The 25,506-nt window shown below is 43.4% G+C and overlaps 1 protein-coding gene across 6 annotated transcripts in view; it reads right to left on the bottom strand.

Annotated features, from left to right (window-relative positions):
• Nucleotides 1-113: 113 nt before the first annotated feature.
• LOC135555843 (microtubule-associated protein tau-like) overlaps nt 114-25,506 on the bottom strand; it is a 39,318-nt gene continuing 13,925 nt past the window's right edge. Inside the window, exons 2-14 of one of the 6 annotated variants that reach the window (XM_064988606.1) lie at nt 25,021-25,218; nt 23,717-23,803; nt 19,976-20,005; nt 17,301-18,542; nt 15,606-15,649; nt 14,973-15,152; nt 14,604-14,694; nt 13,841-14,076; nt 13,316-13,408; nt 7,775-7,856; nt 7,456-7,562; nt 3,677-3,844; nt 2,967-3,057 (exon numbers count right to left, since the gene is read on the bottom strand). In XM_064988606.1, the coding sequence (XP_064844678.1) occupies nt 3,692-3,844; nt 7,456-7,562; nt 7,775-7,856; nt 13,316-13,408; nt 13,841-14,076; nt 14,604-14,694; nt 14,973-15,152; nt 15,606-15,649; nt 17,301-18,542; nt 19,976-20,005; nt 23,717-23,803; nt 25,021-25,201 (2,526 nt within the window). In that variant the 5' untranslated portion in view covers nt 25,202-25,218 and the 3' untranslated portion in view covers nt 2,967-3,057; nt 3,677-3,691. Of the gene's footprint in view, nt 3,058-3,676; nt 3,845-7,455; nt 7,563-7,774; nt 7,857-13,315; nt 13,409-13,840; nt 14,077-14,603; nt 14,695-14,972; nt 15,153-15,605; nt 15,650-17,300; nt 18,543-19,975; nt 20,006-23,716; nt 23,804-25,020; nt 25,219-25,506 lie in introns of all 6 variants that reach the window. The other 5 variants (XM_064988604.1, XM_064988608.1, XM_064988610.1 and 2 more) reach the window with 5 other exon arrangements.

Genomic DNA, 25,506 nt, shown 5'->3' with positions numbered 1-25,506 from the left:
CCATGTGTAAAGCATTTGCATATTTCACAAACAAGGTCAGTGTGACAGGAAATACCCCTGTCATTCTTTGAAGCACTCATCACAAATGTAATGGAAAGAAGAAACCTTTAACATTGCTGTTCCAATACTGACTTTATTTCCTAATCCACGTTTACAGCAACAAGTATCAGTGTAAACCAAATATTAATAAAATACACATCACAAGGACAATCACGACTGTCAAAATAAAAACTCAGCAGAGGAGAAACAAAACGGGACATGGGTTGGATAGAAGCTAGTTAACTTGTATCATTGTTCCCTTTGAGGCAAAAGGGAAAAGATATTTACCACACTGAAAAGCCCCAAATTACCCCTTTCCTTCCCTTAAATTAATGACATTAAGTCCTAAACATCATTTGTCCCAACTTTTTTCCCCTCTTGTCGCAACAGATTTAATTACAATACAATTACCAGTTTGCTTAAAATGTCAGTTAAGAAAAGCTTTAATGAATACAATGCGGTTATGCTGTCCTTTCGGAATAGTAAACCACTCCCTCAGATTAATTTACTGTATGTGGTTACATGGGAAAAACTAGAAGAGTGACAAGACATTTCAATTTTCAGCTTCGAAATAAAATATAACTTGGAAAAAACAGCCTTACACTTTTGCGGGAACATCATTCACCACCCCAAGGTGCATATGGTTGTTTTATGGTACCTTTTCTCAAACGGTCTAACGTGAATATCAGTCTTAGAATGCCTACCTATATGTACCCCTGCACGTCGACTCTGTACTGGTACCGTTAATCATTGTGTATTTTTCTCTGCATGGTTGGGAAGGGCTCATAAGTAAGCATTTCACTGTTAGTCTACACCTGTTTATAAAGCATGTGACATAGCATTTAATTTGAGTATTTTTGGGGCTTTCGGTAGTTAATATGCTTACATGTCTTACCTTGAATAGATTTCTTCAATCGTAACAATTAATATCCGCTTAACCCCCTTTTCATATATTTTCAGCACATTACATAATGTTCATGTTGACCATGAGGAATGAGGAGGAAAGCTAGACAATTATCATTCACACACATGTAGTGGTGGTCAACTTGAGAACTTCAGTGTGTAAAAACTACCTTCAAAAACAAGAATGCATCGTGAGGGTCGGGAGTATAAAAAAAATAATAGCAGGGTGTCAGCAGGTACATCTACAAGCATTCGTAAATAGCAGTTGAATATGTCTTACATCCACAGAATAGGGCTACTAGTAGGAAAGAAAGTGCGCAACATAAGGTTAGATCTACAGCGTAAAAAAAAGAGTGCTCTATTGTTGCGAAGAAATATTTACTTTAGTTCAAATTCGCGTCGTAAGTAGTGCGCTGTGGGTAGGTAGGGGGTGGTCATTTGATAATCTTTGACAAAGAGAGTGTGCAAGTGCACACTTCGGGAGTAGGGTAGAGATTTGGAGCACATACTATATCAGGCTTTGAATTTCATGCAGGTAAAATTAAGACTTTTCTAGGCATGTGTGTTGTGGGTATGCAGTGGCATTTCTATTAACTGACCACTCAAACTGAATTATTCCGCTGCGCAATCATTCCTACATACTGCAGTCTGAGACAGCCATCATTCAAGTCGTTTGTTGTTGACTTCAAAATAAGGGGTGTTGTACAAAACAAAGTAATCAGCGATTGGATAATCTCTAACCAATCGGAGTATCAAAGCCAATGATGAAATTTCATAACGCCCCTATACCCCCATGTGTTCTGGCTCTGGACCAATCAGATGGTCTAGAATGGATATCCGTTCCAGAAATCAACCGGGAGGACCTCAGATCCAGACTCACTGCTGAGAATAAACTTGGTGAGGATTGGTGATTTACCACCAAAATACCTGCACGTAGACTATACCATACACACAAAAAACCCTCAACTTCAAATGAGCTATCTTATCCAATTGATTATGCACAATGTGGCTCCATTACTCCATAATTCATTGTTTACTTAATTGATTGTAATTGCTCAGCAATGGGATCCTCCTTGAAATGTTTTGAACAGGCCATGGGCTTTAACTCTTAAGTTAAATTTTCTGGGTAATAGACTTGTAATTGTCCTTCTCATGAAAATTGTTTCTTTTATAATTTCACAAACAATGTCTATTTTAATCATCTCAAAGGCAGAGTCAATTTGCCTTACTTACACGCTATTAATTACATCACAGCAACTGTTTACGACAACATTCGAATTTCATTATACCGTAAATAAATCTTTGCGGATTTCTCAACTGGGGAATATCGGAGTTTTTTAAGCACGAACGGGCAACAGTCTATTTGGCACTTAGTATCATTTGAATGGTATAGTACAGTGTCACTTTAATTTAGCTGATCTTTTCTAGTGGAGAAAAGATTTGAGGCTTTGGCTACTTCACATTTTAAGGCTTAAATGGGCAAATTCAAACATCCACTGCATGGCAATAAGCAAAGAAATGTGCAATATTTTCATGCGAGCAGTTGCGTTCAAATTGAGCAGCCCAATTAATTGCACTGTAAATGGAAAGTATGGTAAATGTCTTCATAACAAGGCCTGTCTGTGTTTTTATGGGTATAGAATAATGCTGCGTTTCTTTCACGTATATGTTTTCATTACCTGTATCTATCTGACTATCAAGACCATAAACGGCCGTTCATTAACGGACCACTTTGCCCTGACTGATATCCCCGGTCGGAAAATCCTGCGAGCGACTTTGAATTTCAAGGAGGAAGGGAGAGTGAGTGAGGTGCTTCTTTTTCTCTTCGTTTCTCTTTTTTTTATCACGTGGTTGGTTCCCTTGGTAACCTACAATGCTTTTTCAGGGAGGGACGTGGTCGAATCACAGGCCTTGCTTGGCGAGGGAGGCGGAGACCTGGTCGGCAAGCATGGATAGCGGCGGCGTCTCTGTCATGTTCTGGCTGCCAGGGGACGACACGTTGCTGAGAAGACGGGCGGGTGAGCCGCCTGCGATGATCTCCACGGGGACAATCTCCGCTCCGTGGTCGGTGCGGGCTTTCGCCGTCTCACGGAAACTCAGTTTGTGGCTTTCAATCTGCAGGAGTGGAGATTGATACATTTAGTGAATGGCGAGCAAGGGCACCTACAGTGATGAGACAAATCTTTCATGTGTAATTATGCATCATTCATGGATTGTGTCTGTGTAAACCTTCGGGACCAGGTTTCCCGTAAAGCTTAGTCCTGGACTAAAATTAATTTTAAATGGAGAATTTCCATTATACGTGTATTCTAGTCCAGGACTAGGCTTAATCTGGACATGGGATGAGTGGAAGTCAAATCAGCGCAAATCCAGTATTATACTTTCTATGTGATGACATCAGAATGTAGAATGGTGAACAGAGGTTGTGCATATCACAAAAGACCAGTGATGCTGCAGTTTGAAAGGCTCTTGACTTTGTGTTAATGCCCTCTTGTGGTTACATGTATACAATTTCCCTCTTGATAGTGTGCGGAGTCCTATGGACATGCTGTGTGGGTGGGTGTGTTTGGCTGCACATGTGCATGCATGTGTGGGTGCGTGCATGGTTTTTAAGGGGGAATATAGGCCTTCATTTCAAGGTTGAGTATCTCTGTTGTGGCTTGATCCGTCCAATTGACTGGACAATTTTGGCGACTTTGGGGTTTTGGTCTGAAGTAAGACATTGTGTACTTACTGGAGACTTCTAGCTTTACCAGGACGCCCCCTCGATTGGGCTGTGTTCAGAACGGGGCGACTGAGGGGGATCAGTGGAGGGGCCAGTAGGGCTGGGGATAGGAGCTTCCCTATTTAGGGAGGTGTCTCCTTCTCCAAAAACCCACTTGGCTTCCTTCCCCTTCTCTCTCTATGGATGGATACCACACCCAGTATGGATGGAAAACATGCGTTGGTGTTAAACAAAACAAATGAAACGTAACAAACAAGTCAAATGAAAAAATAGAAAATAAAATACATGAATGAAAGTCTGTACAAAAAAAACAAAATACATGAAAGTTGTTTAAAAACTGAAAGAAAGAACAAAAATAAGCAATAGATTGGTCTGCAGTGCCAGCTTGGAATCAGAGTGAAAATGAATGGTAGTCTGAGTAATGTTACCAGTCTTGAGTTAATATTCCACTCATTGTCATTGCCAACGAGACTGGCCTTTCAGCAATCTGGAGTTGCTCATTGGTTGTTGGAAATAGCATTTTCCATGAGAACATGTGGATCCTCGAAAATATAATGAATAACAAAGTCAAAAACAAATATTTAGCTGTTAGCTAGGCAAGTTGTTGTATTTTGAGGCTTAAAATAACTTTGTGGTTGGAATTGCAGTATTGCAGAGAATTTAGACATGAGCTAGCAAATTTTGACAGACTAGTTTCTTCTGGACAAACAAAAAAACGGTTGCTCAGCAACCGGATACCAATGTGTTACAATAACGTCTATCTGCAGACTGCAGTTACTACATGCCACGCCCACTGCCATTGCAGCTGCTAGCGCTGTCTCTGGCACACACTCCAGCACAGTAGGTGGCAGTAATGCACCAGAGTTGGATGTCAACTGCCAAAAACCCCCACATAAGAAGGGGGCCGGTACACAGTGTCCTTCGACTCTGTTTGCCGAGTACTGTTTACCTGCAGTTTTGTTAACAATATGGTGAGAGAAGTAGCTAGCTAACTAACTAGAACACCGGTACAGTGTCATTCTCCCCCACTTGCCGAGCACTGCTTTCCCACAGTTCTGTTAATGTTACAGCATTACGGCTTGTATAGCCAACCCAACTCTTGCGTGGCACTACCGAGTAGTGGTTACCATTGCCGTAAAGTTAAAATAACTGCCAGAGTTTTCTTTGATGAGGTTTAACGGGGGTTGGCATCCAATAAATGTTGGATTACCACCACCTACTAGACTGAACTCCCTTATACTTAGCTTAATTATTTTTTTCTTTCTCCATTTTTTTTTTAATTACAAATACCCGACCATCTAACACTACACTCACAAATAATAATAAATACCTACTCCACTATTTAAATCTATTTAGTCCTACTTCAGGCTGAAAGGACGGGACACCACCACTTAACGCATCCTGTAACTCTTCTGATGTCAAGTCTCGCACACCCAAATACCTCTCTGCAGCTGCTGCCACCTCTATTTTCTGCGATTTACATTCCATCCCATAATCTAATCTTACTGAAACATCTATCACTTGTTGGTTTATCCTTCTGTACTGATCTACTACTCACGCCACTCCTCTCAGGATCCATCCCCCTTGACCCATCTTCCTCTACTTTCTTCACTGCCTCAGCATATGACAACTCTATCCCTGGAAACCTCAACCTGCCTCTCTCGCACGGGACATTTCTGATCCCCCCCGCCCCATTGTCACCCCTACAATTAACACATACCACTGCTTTCCCCAATACTACACGTCTCGTGCCTTTCTGCACACTTCTCACACTTAGGTCCTTCCTCCTACACACTGCTGCCACATGCCCATAAGCTTGACACCTGTAATAATGTAATGTAGTCGGCACAAAGCTCGTACAGGACAACTTATGTATCCTAACATCCCTTTGTCGGGTAAAGACTCAACATCAAAACTCAAAAGAACAGACAATGACTCTTCTGTTTCTCCACTCGCGCCGCCCTGTCTGCGTCGCACCAAACGACGAGCATCAAACACCGATTCTTCCCCTCAAGTTGTTCAGCGTTCACATTGACCGCTACCCCAGTATTCACTCCTCAACGGCACCCTTTTCTTGAGAACAAAACAATTCATCTCTCTTGCCCCCCCCCCATTCGTTTAACACAGAGCGCCGGCTCCCTCTGACCAGCAGAAGCACATACACTTATCACAAGACCACTTTCTGGTTACCCGATTCCACAGTACCCAACTCTGTTTTCACCCACCCTGAAACCTCAATCAGCAAAAAATATTTTAAAAAGGGTCAAATCTTTCCAAAAAACTTCGCTCCTACTGTCACAGACTCATCTTTATCCTGACCCTCGGTGCAAGCCTCGGCTCAGAGAACACCTACCACCTCCGACACTTCGCCCTTCAGCTCACTCTGCCTACACTTTCTACCGTTCTCCGTTAACAAACCATCCCCTTTTCCCCCAGCTATTTTTAACCAACTCAAGCTCACCCTCTTCATTCCTCCCCCTCTCTCTTAGACCTCCTCAGCCTCTCTTTTCCAAGTATAACTCTCTCCTTATGATAATACTGCACTTCTCCTGACAAACATCTTGTTCTTTCCTTGTTAACCGGCTGTCCCCATCTCCATACAATCAGCACAAACCCCTCGGGATGTAACGCTCAACACTGCATCCCACTTGTAAAGCAGCTGCTTCGTCTTGATGTTCTTCTTTGTCAATAGCTACCACAACGCTTTTCCATTTCAAACAAGTGTGTTCCTCTCAACTGCCGGTGTCCTAGCCTTAATGGCAGTGGGCGTGGCATGTAGTACGCGGTCTGCAGATAGACCCTACTCACGTGTTCTGTGGAGAGTAAAAAGTTCCAATATTTGCATAATAGTTGTGATTGGAGGATAGCTCTAAGGGTGATCGAATCTGGATCAAATCCTCCGTTCTCCTCAAGCTCATGAATGATAGAATGATCATATTTGAAGATGACAGAAAGGCTACTCTTTGGCACATGACATGGAGTGGATTTGCTAAAGAGACGGGTACACAGGCTAAATGAGAGGAGCTGCTGCCACCCAAACATGCTGGGCAAAGAGAAGAGGAAGGAGAGCAGGAGAATGGGTCGCCAGAGTTGCCATTGCAAGGGAAAATGTAACCTCTTGATATAGGCTTAAGAATTAAAATATTGAGTATCTGATTTGGTTCTGGGTGCCGAGATGAGGGAAAATACTGCCTCAGTTTCTTACTGTATTGAGTTTAAAATTGGCCTCCGTGTACTGTGTGGTAAGAGTTTTTTTTAACAGCGATCAGTTACCTTTAGGGAAGTTTGTATTTGCAATAAAATGTATTTATGATCTATTGTTAGGCTTTATATGAAATATTGATATAAAAAAAAGTGTTTGTAAAAAAAACTTTTTGTAAGTACATGACACTCAGGCAAATGCCTATTGGCAATGCAGAGGGAGAGGCCTAATTAGTAATCAATGTGACCCTGTGTTAATCGCTCTTTTGCGTGACATTTTAGAAATGTTTACAAGCAAGTTTCATGGCATGCTCAGTTTGCTAAGGAAGAGTTTGCCAAGCAAGAAGAGTGATCATTTTGTTTAGATTTCAGAGATTTGAAGCCAGAGAGAATATTAGCAATGAATTGTGTGCAGACTGTTGACTCCAGAATTTGGGCAGAATAATTCAGTGTTTCAGAATAGAAATGAGTAATTGATTGTAATAGGTTTTCTACAGTTGTTTTTTTTGAAAGATTGAAACATGAAAGTATTGTTTTTGAAAGACGTGCGAGTCAATTCGGACATTAGTGATAGTGGGTCTGTTTACCTTCCTCCCGCCACCTCCAGCCACATGACCAACGTTGTCCATGGACCCAATCTTAGACTGAACCTTGAAGTCCAACTTCTCGGATTTGATCTCCACATTGCCTCCACCTAATGAAGACACGCGGCATTCTTTAGCACCGCAAAGGTTATTCAACACATTTTCCTATTTCACATTCGTCAGGGAGCATAAAACTATTTCTGGATATGGCTGAGTATCGACCACCAATAGCCTCAACCGTAGTCCATGTTAGAGCAGGGTCTCTCTGTTGCATGTTGTTTCATTTCAATCACCATACGGTTTTATTCTGTACATAAATTACCTGGTTTGTGGTGAATGTTGGCCTTTGATCCACACTTTGACTGTACGTTGCTGAGGTCAATCTTTTTGTGAGTAATTTGAACCTGGATATGGCAAATGGGGAGAAAAAATGAGATCCTCAGAGCATAGATAGAATCAGACCAGAGGAGTGGTCATTGTTGGGCAATGCGAGGAGGCAGAATACAGAGAGACAATCTAGAATGAGTCAGCATCAGTCACATGCAAGGACACCACCATTGAATGGCTTCCTGAATAGACTTGCTTCTAGCATTGTCCTTAATAGATATCGGTTGGAAAAAGGGAAAGGGGTTATTCTATTGCACCCACCACACATGAGAATTTCCTTAAAAATGAAAAGATAGCTAGAATATTTCAGGGAATTCAGTCATCGTTATCAACAAAAAAAAAAAAATCAGGCCATGATGATGAAATTTGAATCTAAATGAGACAACTAGGTCTCAAATTTGGATGCAAAGGCCCTCTTGGGTACAATGCAAAGATGTTTCATGACATCTCTAGAAACTATGATGATACACTGCTGTTTTCTAACCCAGTTTAACCCGCGCCATGTATGTAAGGACACATATGTGATTAGATGATTGGATTACCAGCCTTTCACCTTTTTGTTCAAATTTTTACAGGAATATTCTCTACTACACATTCCCCCATGTCTGTTTTGCTGAGAAGCGAGACAAGATACCTGATGATCAGGAGGATGAAATTAGTCACAAAATGACAGACATTCATGAAAACAGCACTTTTATAATCTATATATCTGATCAAATGTTTATCGAAGTAAATTGCTAAATAATACAAATATATATATATATAAACTCAACAAAAAAAGAATTGTCCCTTTTTCAGGATCCTGTCTTTTAAAGATAATCCAAATAACTTCACAGATCTTCATTGTAAAGGGTTTAAACACTGTTTCCCATGCTTGTTCAATGAACCATAAACAATTAATGAACATGCACCTGTGGAACGGTCATTAAGACACTAAAAGCTTACAATTAAGGTCACAGTTATGGAAACTTAGGACACTAAAGAGGCCTTTCTACTGACTCTGAAAAACACCAAAAGAAAGATGCCCAGGGTCCCTGCTCATCTGCGTGATCTTGCCTCAGGCATGCTGCAAGGAGGCATGAGGACTGCAGATGTGGCTAGGGCAATAAATTGCAATGTCCGTACTGTGAGATGCCTAAGAGAGCGCTACAGGGAGACAGGACGGACAACTAATCATCCTCGCAGTGGCAGACCACGTGTAACAACACCTGCACAGGATCGGTACATCCGAACATCACACCTGCAGGACAGGTACAGGATGACAACAACAACTGCCTGAGTTACACCAGGAATGCACAATTCCTCCATCAGTGCTCAGACTGTCCGCAATAGGCTGAGAGAGGCTGGACTGAGGGCTTGTAGGCCTGTTGTAAGGCAGGTCCTCACCAGATATCACCGGCAACAAACCCACCATCGCTGGACCAGATAGGACTGACAAAAATTTCCCTTCACTGACGAGTCGCGGTTTTGCCTCACCTCGGCTGATGGTCGGATTCGCGTTTACCGTCGAATGAATGAGCGTTACACCGAGGCCTGTACTCTGGAGCGGGATCAATTTGGAGGTGGAGGGTCCGTCATGGTCTGGGGCGGTGTGTCACAGTATCATCGGACTGAGCTTGTTGTCATAGCAGGCAATCTCAATACTATGCGTTACAGGGAAGACATCCTTTTCCCTCATGTGGTACCCTTCCTGCAGGCTCATCCTGACATGACCTTCCAGCATGACAATGCCACCAGGCATACTGCTCATTCTGTGCATGATTTCTTGCAAGACAGGAATGTCAGTGTTCTGCCATGGTCAGCGAAGAGCCCAGATCTCAATCTCATTGAGCACGTCTGGGACCTGTTGGATCGAAGGGTGAGGGCTAGGGCCATTCCCCCCAGAAATGTCGGGGAACTTGCAAGTGCCTTGGTGGAAGAGTGGGGTAACATCTCACAGCCAGATCTGGCATATCTGGTGTAGTCCACGAGGAGGAGATGCACTGCAGTACTTAATGCAGCTGGTGGCCACACCAGATACTGACTGTTACTTTTGATTTTGACCCCCCCCCTTTGTTCAGGGACACATTTTTACGTTACTGTTAGTCACATGTCTGTGGAACTTGTTCCGTTTACGTCTCAGTTGTTGAATCTTATGTTCATTCAATTATTTACCGTTAAGTTTGCTGAAAATAAACGCAGTCGACAGTGAGAGGACATTTCTTTTTTTTTTGCTGAGTTTATAAATATGAAATTCAAATGACCAGAGCTCTCATAAAATCACTCCATCCATGATTTAAAACAAGTCTCCACTACAATCTAGACAAAATCATAATCCCCAAAGCAACCTAAGCGAAATAGGTTTACTCTCTTGAATAAAATGAAAAAAATAAAACAATAGGCCTGTGTTTAAATTAATATTGCTGGGGAGAAAAAAAAAACATTTCAACCATACCCTCACTTGTTTACATACACACAAACATATACACATCAAAACATGCAGCGATTTGCTGGTATGCAGTTTGAACGTGTATTTACGCAGTACAGACACATGGTGGTGTCAGTGCTGCATAGAGATACAGGCTTTCATCACATTATTCTCGACACACAGCACAGAAGCCCAGCCCTTGTTTCTCCGAGCAGATAAGACACAACTACAGCAGGACTCCAACGCTGCAGCCACATCCAACTCAGTGCAGCCCAATCACTAACCATTTACCGCTACCAGTATAAATAAACTGGCCTCATCATTTCTGTTGTAAGCGTTAAATCTTACATCTCTACTTGGACAGTATTGATTTACAGGTTGGTGGGTGGTGGCGGAGGGGACAATGAGTTGGAGGTAGATATCACAATTGACAGGATTCAGGTTGAGCCCAGCGGGCAAAACTGGTTGTAACGGTCAACGTCATTCTGTCTTTTGTGACGTCACAGGTTGTATTCAGATTATAATAAATGGTTTGTCAATGTCTTGGTCAGCTAAAAGATGCCTTTAACTAATTATCGGACCAGAATATGACCTCTTTCCCAGACATCTTGGTATGGTCATAAACGAGATGAGGATTTTAACTGTTTGTAATCTGACATTTTTTAGAACCAGAAAATGGCGTCATTATGGATTTACCCCAAAGTTTGCCCGCTGGGACTGCATGCTCACGGTCATACACCAACCAGGAGAACCGTGCCACCATTATAAGTCAATGATGTTCTGCTCTCATCACTACTGCATTCACGTCATCCCATGTCATGCAAGGTAACGACCAGCACGGATGTCGAGATGTTCAGCTCAAGACACTGAACCGCGTATTGAACTTGGAGAGTTTGAGACTACAAGAGCCATTGGGGTGCATCATACAAGTTATTGGAGACACATTTGAGGAGACAGATCTAGGGCAGACAGACCAAAAACACAAACTTGGCAACAGCATCTCCAGGCAAGGATGCCCTGCCCCCTGTAATGACTATCCCATGCATCTGTTTTCAGGGACTCAAAAGGGGCCAAGGTGCTATACAACGGTCCCCGACAAGCCCTAACCTTAAACCAGTGTCCCATTGCAGTTTAATGAAATCAAAGTTTTTAAAGAGATTGATTCGGCCTTTATCTTGGCTTTCTGGGTGGTTGTGTTGCCCTCTTTTTAGGGAATGACAAAGCACACAATAGTCCCGAGAGATAAACCTGGTAGATGAACCTGGTGAAAATACTCATCAGCCCATAGAAATCAAATAGATTCATTAATTTTACTTCGCTGGATCTTTCCTCATACTTTGTCAAATCGTTTTGTGGAGAGCTCTATTGAGCGCACATTTAATCATGGTAAGTCCCTCATCGTTCTGGGTCATCTCAATTCAGGTCTGTATACTAAGGCTGTACTGTATCAATCCAAAGCCAGATTTAATGACATCTGACGTGCACATTCCATTACTGTAAGGCATTTAGTCAGCTCAATGAGAGAACACTGGTTGACAGACCTGTGCTGCTGACAGCAAGTACACTACGCTGCACCATCCACTCTGGTCTGAGTGGTCTGTAATCGTGACTCATTGAGAGAAACAATGGCTTTATTGGTGAGGGGGACTGGGTTGCTTGTGATGCGATAAGGTCAGCAATTCTCATATTCTAGAAAAGTCTAGGTTTTAAACAGACGTTGGAAACTTAGTGTATTGTGTTGGAATTGATTTGTATAGGGTAGAAATGCAGATCAAATCACAATGCTTGCATTTACGCTAGGCCAGTGTGGAATGAATCTGTAAAAGGCAACTGTACGAGGAACCTGCTTTGAAAGTTGTGTCTTTGAAAACATTAAGCTTTAAAGGGACAAATGGCGGTGACCAGAAGTTAATGCAGTATCTCAAAGATATTTAGGCTTGATCCCAGCTTGAACCTCCACATGAACAGGTCTTATTGTTTTACATTTTATTTGAAAAAAAAAATAGGATTCAGCCTCTACATTTGATTTTGAATGTTTTTGCATTTGGAAAAATAAAAGGATGTTTCATAACGTGCTGCAACTGTAAGATGTTAAGACTTCAGAGAAGTGTTCCTTCTTGTAACCATTATGTAGAGCGGGCTCTCATTTGTTATGTTGAATATGGTCACATGCATCATACTTCAAGACTATAAATTACCTCAGCACATTCATCTTATATGAAATGTTGTTCCATTCACTTTGTTGATTTATTTAATGTTCCTGTATCAAATCAAGCCATAGCCTAACTGATTTAAAAAAGGAATCGAGTAGAAATATTGTTTACAAACTTACATAGCTTGTGCTACCATAATAAGAGAATATCAGAGAGTACATTCAACAAAAATGAAGAAAGACTGTAAACTCCTCAAACTTAAGTAACTATCTAGCTATAAACTAGTGAAGTCCTCATTTAATTTAAGTCTAGGAGGAGCAGAGAGTGGAGAAGGAATAGCCTTTATGTTCTGGCCAAGGCCATGATCTGGTTCTAACTGCAGGAAGACTCAAGACCAAACCGTGAGTTCATCCTCAAGTTACTCACGTTACCACCTCGGGGGACATGCTTGAGATTGTCTTTGGAGCCACACCGAGACTGAACACTAGACAAGTCAATCTTCTTATGTAAAATTTGCACCTGGAAGAGGTAGAGGAGAGGCAAAAATATCACCTTTCTGGCAGATTGCTGCAGCAGCTGCAAGGCTGCGATGTGGATCTTGCTGCTGACTGCGATTTAGACATTTACTTAAACCAGATTATCTACAAGATAGCCTCAAAGTTCAAGGTCGGTGTCTGCACCGCAGATACCAATTCAATAGCTCGATGTATCACCCTCAGAAGTTACAGGCATGAGGCAATGTCCTTATTTCACAGGTCAGGGATATCTGACATGCACTGATCTCAAAATAGTTACAGATCAATGATCAAGTGACCAGTCTTTATGGAAGTGTGTGGGTTCTGTACTGTAGGAGCTCGAAAATGGGTAATGTCCCTGTCTGCAGTCTCTTGACCGCCATGCCGTCTGTGTTACTCACATTGCCACCTCCTGGGGTATACTTGAGATTGGCTTTGGAGCCACACTTTGACTGAATGTTACTTAAATCCATCTTCTTCTCAACTATTTGCACCTAAAAGAGTCAGGAGGGAGACAGTGTTCTTACAAACATTCAAGGAACTAATATGGAACAAACCACTTTTTTTTTTCTGGACATATTCAAAAAATACTGTAAAGCCATTTGTGATCACAACTCAAACATAAGCTTTGAAATGCCAATTACTGGAGTGGTATGTGGATTCCGGCCTGTGATAAACAACTCAAGCTTGGAAGAAAGATACCTAAGAAAAACAGCACCCAGTTACATTTCAGGCCACTTTTCAGAAGTTCCTGGGTTTTTCAGAAATCCCAGATGGAGGACTTCCTTGTTGGCAGATTCCCATCACCTCCTCTTCCTCTTACCATGGGTTTCTGAAAAACCTGCAAACTTTGGGAAGGTTTCTGAAATTCTTCAACCCTTAAATATCATTAAAAAAAACGAAAGAAAACGGTTTCAAGCTCTTACCCGTCCTCCACCAGGCGAGTGCTTGATGTTCTCCGTGGAGCCAATCTTTGACCGGACGTTCTTCAGGTCGGGCATGGGTGCAGCCAGGGGCACCGGACTGCGCCCCCTCATGGACCCAGGGGATTTAGGAGGGGTCCGCACCACCGCCACCTTCTTCACCTCCCGGCTGGCGGGGGACTTGGGTGTGCTGGGGCTGCTGTAGCCACTACGGTCTTGGGACGTCTTGGGGGAATCAACTACAAGGTTAGGAGAAACATAATCTAGGATTAGGTTATTCCAATCTATGTTTGTGCTCCTGTTTTCTGGAACAAGACCTGCAAAAGTTCAATTCTTTGAACAAGGTGCCGGTGATGTTTTGCTCAGCCTGTAGTTAAAGCCAAAATGCCCAGACACTTCTAGGTACATTTTTCTCTCTCATCACGCCATTCCAAAGAGAGCACAGGAAATGATGGTGACACCATCTAACGTGCTGGGGATGCAAATGTAGTTGTCAAGCTGCCACATGTTAGAGATGGCAAAGGTATCAAGCTGTTGTTAGAGTTAGAACCTTTTTCAATGGGGATATGGAGTCTGACCATATCCTTATCATGCTCCCTCATCTCTGCGCACACTCCATGTGTTAACCTCTCTCGAATTGGGGAACTCTCAATGGATTAATGGTGATTGCGCTTCATGTTTTCCCATTGTAGGCACTGCTGTATGAGTTTAAAGGAACACATTGAGAGTTGACCATCTGTTGAACATGTCCTGAGTACTGACTGACCTCCAGCAGTGGTCTTGGGCTGCATCCTTGTCCCAGCACCCTGGGGTTTGGCACCTGGTGTCCTGGTGCTGGCGGTCTTCCCATCTCCAGTCTGGAAACCAAACAGCATGGTTACTTCTAGAATGGGAAAAACTAGAAACTACACAACAAGCGATGAACCGGTGTTGAAACAAAAGACTCCGGACTAATTTGGGAAAGAACTGACTGAGTGTTTGGGGTTTAGGAGAGGCATTGCATAAGATCATTCAACACCATGGAACTTTGAGGTATTCATGTCATAATGCCATTGAGCATTATGAGCCTATGGATAGGCTGGCCTGAGTCTGGGATCGTGGTCAAAGTTGAGACCTGTCCATGTGTGTTACTTACCCTTGGCCTGGGTTCTCTGGCTCTTGCACTGCCTGGACTGGGTTTAAATATTGAGCTTGGCCTGCTAGTGTTGCAGGCTGGGGCAGAGGAAGAGGACCAAGGCTTTTTGTTGGGGGTGGTTTGGACCGAGGAGGGTCGTTTGGGGGTGGATGCTTTGACAGGTGTGGTGGCGTTGGGTGTCTTGTGACCAAAGGTGGTAAAAAAGTGTTATGAAACACAAAGGAAAAGACAAAAGTGAAAGCAAACAACATTTAAAGAAATGCATTACGATGGTGGAACTTAACAAAAACCTATAAGCGATATAGACAAACAATTAAAACCAATATAAGCCATTTTTTAAAAATGTAAACAGTAAAAATCTTAAATTCATTATGTCAAAAAGTGTGTGTGATTGGTGAATGGCTTTACATGCAGATATGCTGTACTTCAACTGCAGAGCAAAACCGTTCGTTTTTTTAGGCCATTCAGTTGAAGGCAGATGGTTGATGCAAAAGTTTCTGTCAAATTTGAGCCAACATGTTTGGAACCTCCTTTGCAGCTGTAAAGTGAAGCACTGAGATACAGCAGGCATCGATATATCTCAAGGTCACTCCAGAGGTCAGGCCTCTGGTCCACACATCAATTATCACCTACCTTTTTCTCAGCTGCTTCTTTCCCAGCCCCTGCACTGGCCTTGGCTGCAAGAGAGGGTCAAAGAAGGGGACTGAGAGTCAGTGCTAATATCATAATTCGGTCTAATCAGCAACTTTGAGACCTCGCTGCACTAGGCTAGGCTAACTCTCTGAAGCTAAATGGCCTATTCATCCCAGGCATGAAAATGCTAACGGACGATGCGTGTTAACTACTCTACTTGCTGTATCCGGATGCTTTAAAGTAGCTTTTGAATTTCATAGTAATTGTCAGCACGCTGAAAAGAATTGCCAGAAAGTACATTTGCCATACACTTTTATTGAACTTTAATTTGAAACTTGCCCCAGATTCAAAATGATCTGCGTATTGACATTACACTGCATGGGGAGGATTAAGCACAGTAAGTCGTCTTTATTGAAAACTAGAGTTTCAAAAATGACTTCAAGCCTCTTGGCCTGATTTCGATCCCCCGAATCAGTCCACTCAGAGATAATAGACTGTCTGGGACTAGGCTAATAATTTGAGGGGAGGGGGGACTAAATTAGTTTTAGGGCCAATGAATGTGGTACAGACAACTGCTTAGAAACAGTCCTTTTTATTTAACGTCAGGCCTGCGTGTTATTGGATAAGCAGGAAATTGAGTCTCCGTGGTGACTGTGATGCTTTCAAATGGTTAGATAGGCAGGCAATAATGTTTATCTCCTATCAATGAACGACCCCGTTAGTCTAACTAGGACCCTGAGTGAGTGACATGGCTGTATTGATAGAGTGGGTGGTTCCCATTAAACTGATTCATTATTTACACTCCAGTAATAATTTAGAAAAGCTTTTACAGAAAATGTACCTTGGAAACGGGAATCATTTCCTTATCATGCCATGTGCAAGTGCTTATCAGCCATTATCTGATCATTACTGACAATTAGCAATTTAGGCAGCCTTAAAGATGATTAGCATAAAGACAACCAGTGATCCATCTAATGATAAGTAGTGTGTAACAAATACACTCAGAGAGACCACCTGCACTGCAGGGGAAGATAGTATGCATGGATGCTTACATTAAACCTGACAAACAGTGCTGACTTACACTTTTCTGCTCATTTAATAGACAGGAAACAGTAGCCAGAGTGTGTTGTGTGTGTGTGCATACACGTGTGAACCATACCATGTGTGTGTGTGTGTGTGTGTGTGTGTGTGTGTGTGTGTGTGTGTGTGTGTGTGTGTGTGTGTGTGTGTGTGTGTGTGTGTTTCAGAAGACGGGAGGTGGAAGGAAAGGTGACCCATAAATACACAGTCACGATGATGTGATGTTACACACCCAACAGACATGCAAGTGACATGCAAAAGGGGCTGACGGGTGGAAAACATTGCCAGCAAAAATAATTTGGGCACAGGAGGGTTAGTGACCTAAAACAGGGGCTGGAAACACAGACAGAACACAGACCAAACACAGAGAAAAGAGAAAGCTCAAAAGAGAACGAATTGAACAAAGAAGAGACTAGAAAGAAACCGGTGGTGGTGGCGGCGACAAGCAGTCCGTTTCATGAACCGAACACGTTCACATTTTGCGTTTTGTGCATGTTTTTCAGAAAGGGCGCTGCTTTATTGTGTTGCTCTAGTAAGAAGAAGAAAATATCTGAGAGAAAAGAAAGGAGGAGGAGGTGGAGAGGTGGGATTGATAAACTAGAACAGAAAACAGACCTTTCAGCTGGGCACCTGGAGCATTTGCTTTTCCGCCAGGTGGGGCGGCATCTTTTGGGGTTGCTTTCAGAGTTTTAGCGGCGGTGGTCTTGGGGGGAGGGGCAACAGCGTTAGCGGTCACTTTTCTGACCGGGCCTTTGGCTGCTGTAGGAGCACCTCCTTTGGCATCACCTTTGGGGCCACTAGCAGGCTTGCCAGGCTTCGTTTCTGCAGGTTTGGCTTCTGCAGGTTTGGCTTTGGTCACCGACTGAGCTGCCGTCACCGCTGCGACGACGTCCTCGTTTGCCGACTGCAGGTATTGGCCTTGAGTGTCCTTTAAGGTCTTCACATCATCCTTCTGGACAGGCTCAACCTCCATCTGGGGCACAGCAATCATGGGCAGGGGACTAGCTACCTTCTCCTGCACCTCTTCCTCCTCCTGCACCTTCTCCTCAGTCTCCTGCTCCACCGCATCGCGGGCGTCTGTCTGGTACTCGATGAGAGGAGACTGGTCCTTGGTCCGGTTGGCTGCGGTGCTAGGGGAGAAGGGAGATCCATGGTCGGCCCTGTTGGAGTCAGGGCTCTTGCTCTCTGGGGGGGTCTTGTCTGCTCCGTTCTGCAATCCTGCAGGGATCCCCTGACCAGGGGCGTGTCCCTCAGGCTCCGTGTAGTCAAAGGATAGGACGCGCTGCTTGGCTTCCTCCGGAGTCATGGCAACGGGAATGACAGGGGCGCAACCTTCATCTTTCTGCTGCTCTTCCTCTTCTGAGCTGACCTCACGCCGTGGCCTCCTGCGGATCGTTGACACCTCTGTCCTCTCCTCCTCTTCATCCTCGTCGCTATCCTCCTCTTTTTCTTCATCCACCTGCTCTTTCGTCCCCTCCTTTTCCATGAAGAGAGGGCTCTGAGGCTTCCCAGGACTGATCCTGTCTTCATAGGCCAAGATAGGAGCCTCCTTGCTCTCACATACGTCCTTCTCATCCTCGTCCTCAGACCCAGAGTCGCTCAGGCTGTGGCCCACAGAGACCTTGTCTGACGAGCTCCTCTTCATCTCAGACCCCAGTGAGTCTGGGGAGAAGAGCCTTGGAGTGTCCCTCTCTATTGGGGCTTCAGGGGCTGAAGGAGACGCCTGGGGGCTTACCGACCCAGCCCGCTCCCCATCTTCGCTCCCGCCGTCGGCAAAGCCGGACCTGCTACTGCGGCCGCTCTCTGTGGCAGGACTGACACCTCCTGGCGTGGGGCTGAGCGATGCAGTGAGCTCCTCTGGTGTGGTGGGAACCGGGAAGCAGAACGATAAGGGACAGAGGGATAGATCCACAGCAGGACTGTGGTGTTAGAGACACTTACCTCCTTCTCAGAGACACACATTCAACACCCAACAAAAATAACAGAAATAAAGGGAAAGAAAGAATCGAAAGGAAAGAAAACAACCACTGAAGGAGCAGGAACACAAAACAAAGGGCAAAGGAACCTTTTTTTTGCTGGCATCAACAGGAACAACAATGAAACATCAAATATATCAACAGCAATTATCTGGATCGTTTTGGTACCTAAATCTTGGAGAGCTGTAGGTGTTTTTATAAGAAGCTCCGTTTGCAAATCACATTCAATGCAGTTGCAAACGTTTTGCTTCCATGTTTCTAGCAGAAAGGATGGGTAGACTACACAATGAGCGCTATGAACTATGCATGTAGCTATGGGTTCATAAAAAGCACCTAACAGCTCAGACACTAAGCCCTCAACTTCTGCCTGAGAAAATAAATAAAAAAAAAAAAATCAACCAAAATGCACAACAGAAGTCAAAGCAAAGCTATACCATATCAATACAAGATTTTTTTTAAAGACTCTCATTCAACACAGTACTCACAATGACCCAACAGCTCTGAATTTCTCTCGCTCTTGGATCGTTGTGATATATGAAATTGCAATGGCGATGAATCAACGCTAGTCTGGCTGCCAGATTGTTTAATTTACAAATGTGCATTGCTGCGGGGGTGGGTTTTCTGACTGCTAGCCTCACATACAATACATCATGGTTTCCTCCTTTAAAAAAAGGGGGAAACTGCAGTTGCTCCATCTTTTTCTGGACTTATAAATTATATCTACCCATTGATTCTTGAAGTATATAACTTTTGCCTCGATCTTAGTTCAAGCGTCATTATCCCATCAGAACCCAAAATAAGCTTGTTTAACTCCAATTGTTTGTAACGTTAAACAAACTAAAATGTAAACAAAGCATGGTTAAAACCATAGCTATGGTGTGGTATCACTCAGCGTAAGAACCATTCTGAAATCCTTAAATGATCGACCTTGCACTTGAAATCAAAACTCCATTACCCACTTAAGATGAATACATTTCAAGGATCAATATAAGAATTGGGAATCTACATCGTGAAACATTCCAATGAGACAGTGTCCTCTGTTCTACAATGCACACGCTGTGGTACTACTATAATGGTGATTGAGATGAGTTGTGGGTCAAATCGATACAGGAAAGTGTCCATTACGTCTCCATGCTAAAAACCTTGATCTCGGTTTTCAAATTGGTATGAGAGCTATTGGGATGAATGTTTGAACGTTGATGATGATTTGATACGGAATATGCATGGATGGTAGTCGGTCTCAAAAACTCCACTTCCTCATGGCTACATGTGGTCTGAGGAAGAGAGATGGTCAGATGGGCATTGCGGTCATACCTTGACCTGTAGCGGTCATCCCTCTGGTAGCTGCGTGGCCCAGGGTTCGATGGAAGAGGAAGAAGAAGAGGAAGAAGACAAGGGGGGGGGGAGGGGGTCTTCATTAGACTTTCTACAGGCATCGGTCAGCTGATCTCCAACATACAGCCAACACTCACACAAGTATGGTCAAACTGAACAGCACGCGCGCGCACACACACCAAAATAAATCCTCTCGTCTAAAGCTCGCTAAAACCGCTATGTTACTCTCGGTCATGCGCAAGTGTAGTTTCGGGGACAGTCACGGCTGCCCTACACCGACCTATCTGTCGATCTACAGTGTCTTCAGAGATAATTCACACCCCTTGACTTATTTCACATTTTGTTGTGTTACAGCCTGAATTTAAAATGGATTCCTTTGAGATTTTTTTTTCTCTCACTAGCCTACACACAACACCCCATAATCTCAAAGTGGAATTCTGTTTTTCGAAATGTTTACAAATTCAATCAAAATATAGCTGAATGGTCTTGAGTCAATAAGTATTTAACCACTTTGTAATGGCAAGCCTAAATAAGTGCAGGAGTAAAAATGTGCTTAACAAGTCACATAAGTTGCATGGACTCACTCTTTGTGCAATAATGGTGTATAACATGATTTTTGAATGACTACCTCATATCTCAGTGCCCCACATGTAAGGTAAGGTTCATTATACTTTGGATGATGTATCAGTACACCCAGTCACCACAAAGATACAACCGTTCCTCCTAAATCAGTTGCCGAAGAGGAAGAATGGTGACTGAGGATGGATCAACAACAATGCATCTACTCCACAATACTAACTGACAGAGTGAAAAGAAGGAAGCCCGAACAGAATAAAACAATTCCAAAACATGCACCCTGTTTGCACCAAGGCACTAAAGTAGGCCAAATACTGCAACAAACTAAAAAAAGTATCCTGAATACAAAGTCTTGTGTTGTATTTGCCCCAAACACATTACTGAGTACCACTTTCAATATTTTCAAGCATAGTGGTGGCTGCATCATGTTATGGTTATGCTTGTAATCATTAAGGACTGGGGAGTTTTTCAGGATAAAAAAAAAAAAATGTAATGGAGCTAAGCACAGGCAAAATCCTAAAAGGAAAACCTGGTTCAGTCTACTTTCCAACAGACATTGGGAGATGAATTCACCTTTCAGCAGGACAATAACCTAAAACACAAGGCCAAATCTACACTGGAGTTGCTGACCAAGAAGACAGTGAATGTTCCCGAGTGGCCGAGTTACAGTTTTGACTTAAATCTACATGAAAATCTATGGCAAGACCTGAAAATGGTTGTGTAGCAATGATCAACAACCAATTTGATAGAGCTTGAAGAATTTTGAAAAGAAGAATGGGCAAATATTGCACAATCCAGGTGTGGAAAGCTCTTAGAGACGTACCCAGAAAGACACACAGCTGTAATCACTGCCAAAGGTGCTTCTACAAAGTATCGACTTAGGGGTGTGAATACTTGTGTAAATAAGATATTTGGGGATTTTATTTTCAATCAATTTGCAAAAATGTCAACAACAACAAATATTCACTGTCATTGTGAGCTATTGTGTGGAGATGGGTGAATGCAGGCTGTAACATAACATGTGGAATAAGTCAAGGGATAAGAACACTTTCTGAAGGCATTGTACCTAACATTTTCTGGGGTGAGGGGTTAGCATAGACGTTAATAAGAAATGCTTATCCGCAAATTCCGATTTCAGGAAAGCTTGATGATTCCTCCATGTCAACCATTAACAGTTCTCAGTCTGCAAGCTTAGCATCATCTAAGTGGCTATAAATGATTTTGCCTACAGCTAATAGGGCAGTCAGAGTCACTGAACCCCAGTTAGGGACTAAAGCACCAGACACATGCACCATGGTCCTTGTATTACAGTTGGCTATCCTGTATTGACAAGTGTAACTTACGGACTATAGCTGGCAGCAGACATACAATAGACTCAGTGAAAGGAACATGAGTCCCTACAATGTAGGCCTAAATCTAGATCTCTAGCCTTGTTCTCTTGTCCTGCGGTGTATTGCTCATGCCATGTGGTTCAAGGAAGGTTTGGAGGAAGTGAACTAATTACATTACGCACGTAGTTCTATTCATGGAAATGGCTCAATCTTTCATGTTTTCGTGGACACAGGTCAGAGCCAAAGCTCGTCTGGAGTGCACAGCAGAGTAGACACTGTGGTATCTATAGCTGTGGGCTACCGTTGAGAACACAACCGCCAAAGTGCCTTTTGTCCTTCTGGCAATAGCATAAATCATTGTTGAATAAAGGCCCACTGACAGTTGAGAGACCTGGAGTCACTGAGTGACTAAGTATCTAAAAATGGGCTATAACACCACGGACGCAATTATACGAAGCATTATGAACCCCATGATCATCACGTCCCTATGGTAAATGAACCGAGTGTGAAGATGAATGAAGTCCATGACATCAATCCTACGAGCCATGTTTAAAATGCTCCGGGGTGACTAGCTACGGCTCTATAGGGACGTGGGGGTTCAGCCTTCTGTTGCCATGGCGCCACCATGCTGACCAAGGCCACAGCACCAGTTAAGTGGGGACCATATTGACCCATTAGCCCAGAACACCCCCCCTTTCACTTATTCTGAGGTTGGCCTGTTGGCCGTGACTGGGAGAGAGCATGTTACTGCAGAGTGCCACTTATACAACGGCGTTATCAGATACAAAAGCACAAGGGTTCTTAACTTACTGACCGCCGGCCGGGGCAATTGTCTAAATACAGGAAGCTTACGTCCACGGTCTTTATCGTGACAACAGCCTAAAACTTCATGCTAACAGGAAGGATGCTGACAATCACGAACACAAGAGCCACAACTCTAGGCCCGATGCCTGATGCTACGATCTGGGGGGGGGGGGTTGGCTGTGTGACCTGAATAAAAAGTGTTCTGAAAAGCCTCGACAACAAGAAAGGCGTCTGCAATCCATGATTTTTCCTCCTTCTGTTCAGAAATGGCATGTTTTTACTATGAATGATTATGCCATGCTTCTGAGTTCTGTTCTGGTATAATAAATCATAATAAAAACATGCAATTTCTGAACAGAGAGCAGGAAATATCATGGATTGTTGAGAGTCCAGCAGCAGGGGAGCAGCAGAATCATCCTTAAATCCTGACAAGAGATTTCATTAAAAATGCATTCGGAAGGAAAGGCAGACGCCTTCAGAAGAACTGACCTTTGTCTGTAGAACTGAGAGAGCGAGACAACTATTTTAAAAGAAGCATTGGTTGATGTAGATGGTGATTACGTAAACTGAAAACTGGATGAAGAGAAGACAGAAAAACGGAGGAAAAGCACATCATTTTGGGGGAATAAAGGCACTCAGGGGTATATATGAAAAGTGAAGCAGGCAGCTGTGTAGCAAGAAGCGAAAACAAATGCATGTTGAGGTAGTTGTGACAAGAAGCTGGATGATGATTCGCGAAGAGGCAGAGGCCAAAAGAACCAATGAGCAAATTGCTTTTGAAGCCACAAACAAGAGGCACAATCACAACCAGAGGTGGACTCAATTCCATGTCCTAATAATCTATTCATGATCAATTTATGATTTGTTTATGAAGTCTCTCAAGATTCATGAATCAATTCCTGAAACATTTCCTGAATGAACACTCATCAAAATGGAATTGAGCCCAACCCTGCAGCTCACACAGCCCCCTATTAGAAATAATGGGGTCGGAGGTCAGGAGCGGCCATACCCGAGAGGGCGCTCTTAGACACAGAGACCTCTGACACTGGTGCTGGAGGCTGTGATTTCAGTTCCGATGACAGCTCCAGCAAATCTTCTACGAGAGACAGAGGCAAGATTATTCGTTTGCGAGAGAAGGAAAAAAAAGAAAAGAAAAAAAATGGGCATCACCTCAGGTTCGCGGGAACAAAAGAGCGGGCTAGCCTATATTTTGGAGGTAGGTGGTTGGTGAACATATTGAGGACGCAGCGAGACAGTTTAAGAGGTATAGTGGATTATATTTTGGGGATAAAAAGAACAGCCCCCAGTTCCAGTGTGGCCTACATTTCCAACTCAAAACACAAGATGCCTTGCTTTAGAAGTTGTTCATTTTGTTCTTCAGTAGTGTAGTTTAAGCTGTACAATAAGAGCGGTAGCAAATGCTCTTCTGCTCCCTAAAGAGGAAGTATTCTACATGAAGACAAAATACTAAGGAGAAAAATACCAGATTTGAGAACTTAAAGCAACATCCTTGACGGAATATCTCTTCCATTGTTTTCTAGATACACTCTGGCGATATCATGTCATATTTAGGCCTCATATGGTCACTGGCATACTGTCGCCTACAGTACAGTAACCACAACCTAAAAGCTGGGACAGCTGGGACATGTCATCCAATAGAACTGGGCAAAGCTCTGTACGTTATAGGGATATTGGGAGATTCAGGTGTGCTCTACTGTACCTGCAGGCATCCAGTCATTGCGCTAACAATAGCTCGCATTGGCTACCTCTAACTTCCTTCATACTGCACGCAGAGACATGCAAATGGCATCCGAGTTCATCGGACTCTGGGGACGTAGAACAATTGCCAGACTCTCGTCGTGTCCCTTGAAGAGCCTCTGTAGACGACACTCAAAACCAAAGCGTGTTTACATTACCAGCGTATGCGTCCGTCTCCCTGCTCTTGTGGCCTGTCAGGATTACTAGTCAGAGTTGGGTCTGTATAACACACTATAGAGTGTCTGTCTGAGGGGACCGACCCAAAACACCTGGATTACCGTAAGCACACGCACACACTGATGTCTGTAGGTTTATTTAACCATGCAATCTAAGGAAGGGTAATGCAGAGAACAATAACATCCTTTACTTCCGTCTGGATGCAACAGATCGCCACGGTCTGCTTTTTACTATTAAGGCCTACAAGAAACAGATTGACCAGATTCTAAGAAACCGTGACACTTTCTTTTCCCAAGAACGTGTATCTGATGCCCTCTTTTCCATAACCACCCTCTGCTGTCGGAATCTACAGTCCTGGTGACCTAGTCCATCACTGACCTTCCATGCCCCCAGGTCCCATGTGTGCGTCTGGCATCCCGTTAGGCTTCTTGACCTCCTGCTGGTTCTGGGGTTCTTTCAGTGTCATGTTGGCCAGGGCAGCCGAGGCCATGGTCTCCCCGGAGTTGAATTGCACGGCGGCGTGGCCGTCCAGGCTCGAGTTGTCCTGATGCTGATCCATGGTGTAACGAGTTCAGGCTGGGAGGAGAGGAGACAGACAGAAGAAGAAAAAAACATGGGAGTTAATGCTCTACTTCGTTTTGATGCTATCCACATTACATTTACATTACATTACATTTAAGTCATTTAGCAGACGCTCTTATCCAGAGCGACTTACAAATTGGTGAATTCACCTTCTGACATCCAGTGGAACAGCCACTTTACAATAGTGCATCTAAATCATTTAAGGGGGGGGGGGGGGGTGAGAAGGATTACTTTATCCTATCCTAGGTATTCCTTGAAGAGGTGGGGTTTCAGGTGTCTCCG

This window comes from Oncorhynchus masou, chromosome 15, assembly GCF_036934945.1.
Source record: "Oncorhynchus masou masou isolate Uvic2021 chromosome 15, UVic_Omas_1.1, whole genome shotgun sequence".
In the NCBI taxonomy this organism is placed as follows: Eukaryota; Metazoa; Chordata; class Actinopteri; order Salmoniformes; family Salmonidae; genus Oncorhynchus; species Oncorhynchus masou.
This window is presented reverse-complemented; position numbering and strand designations above follow the sequence as displayed.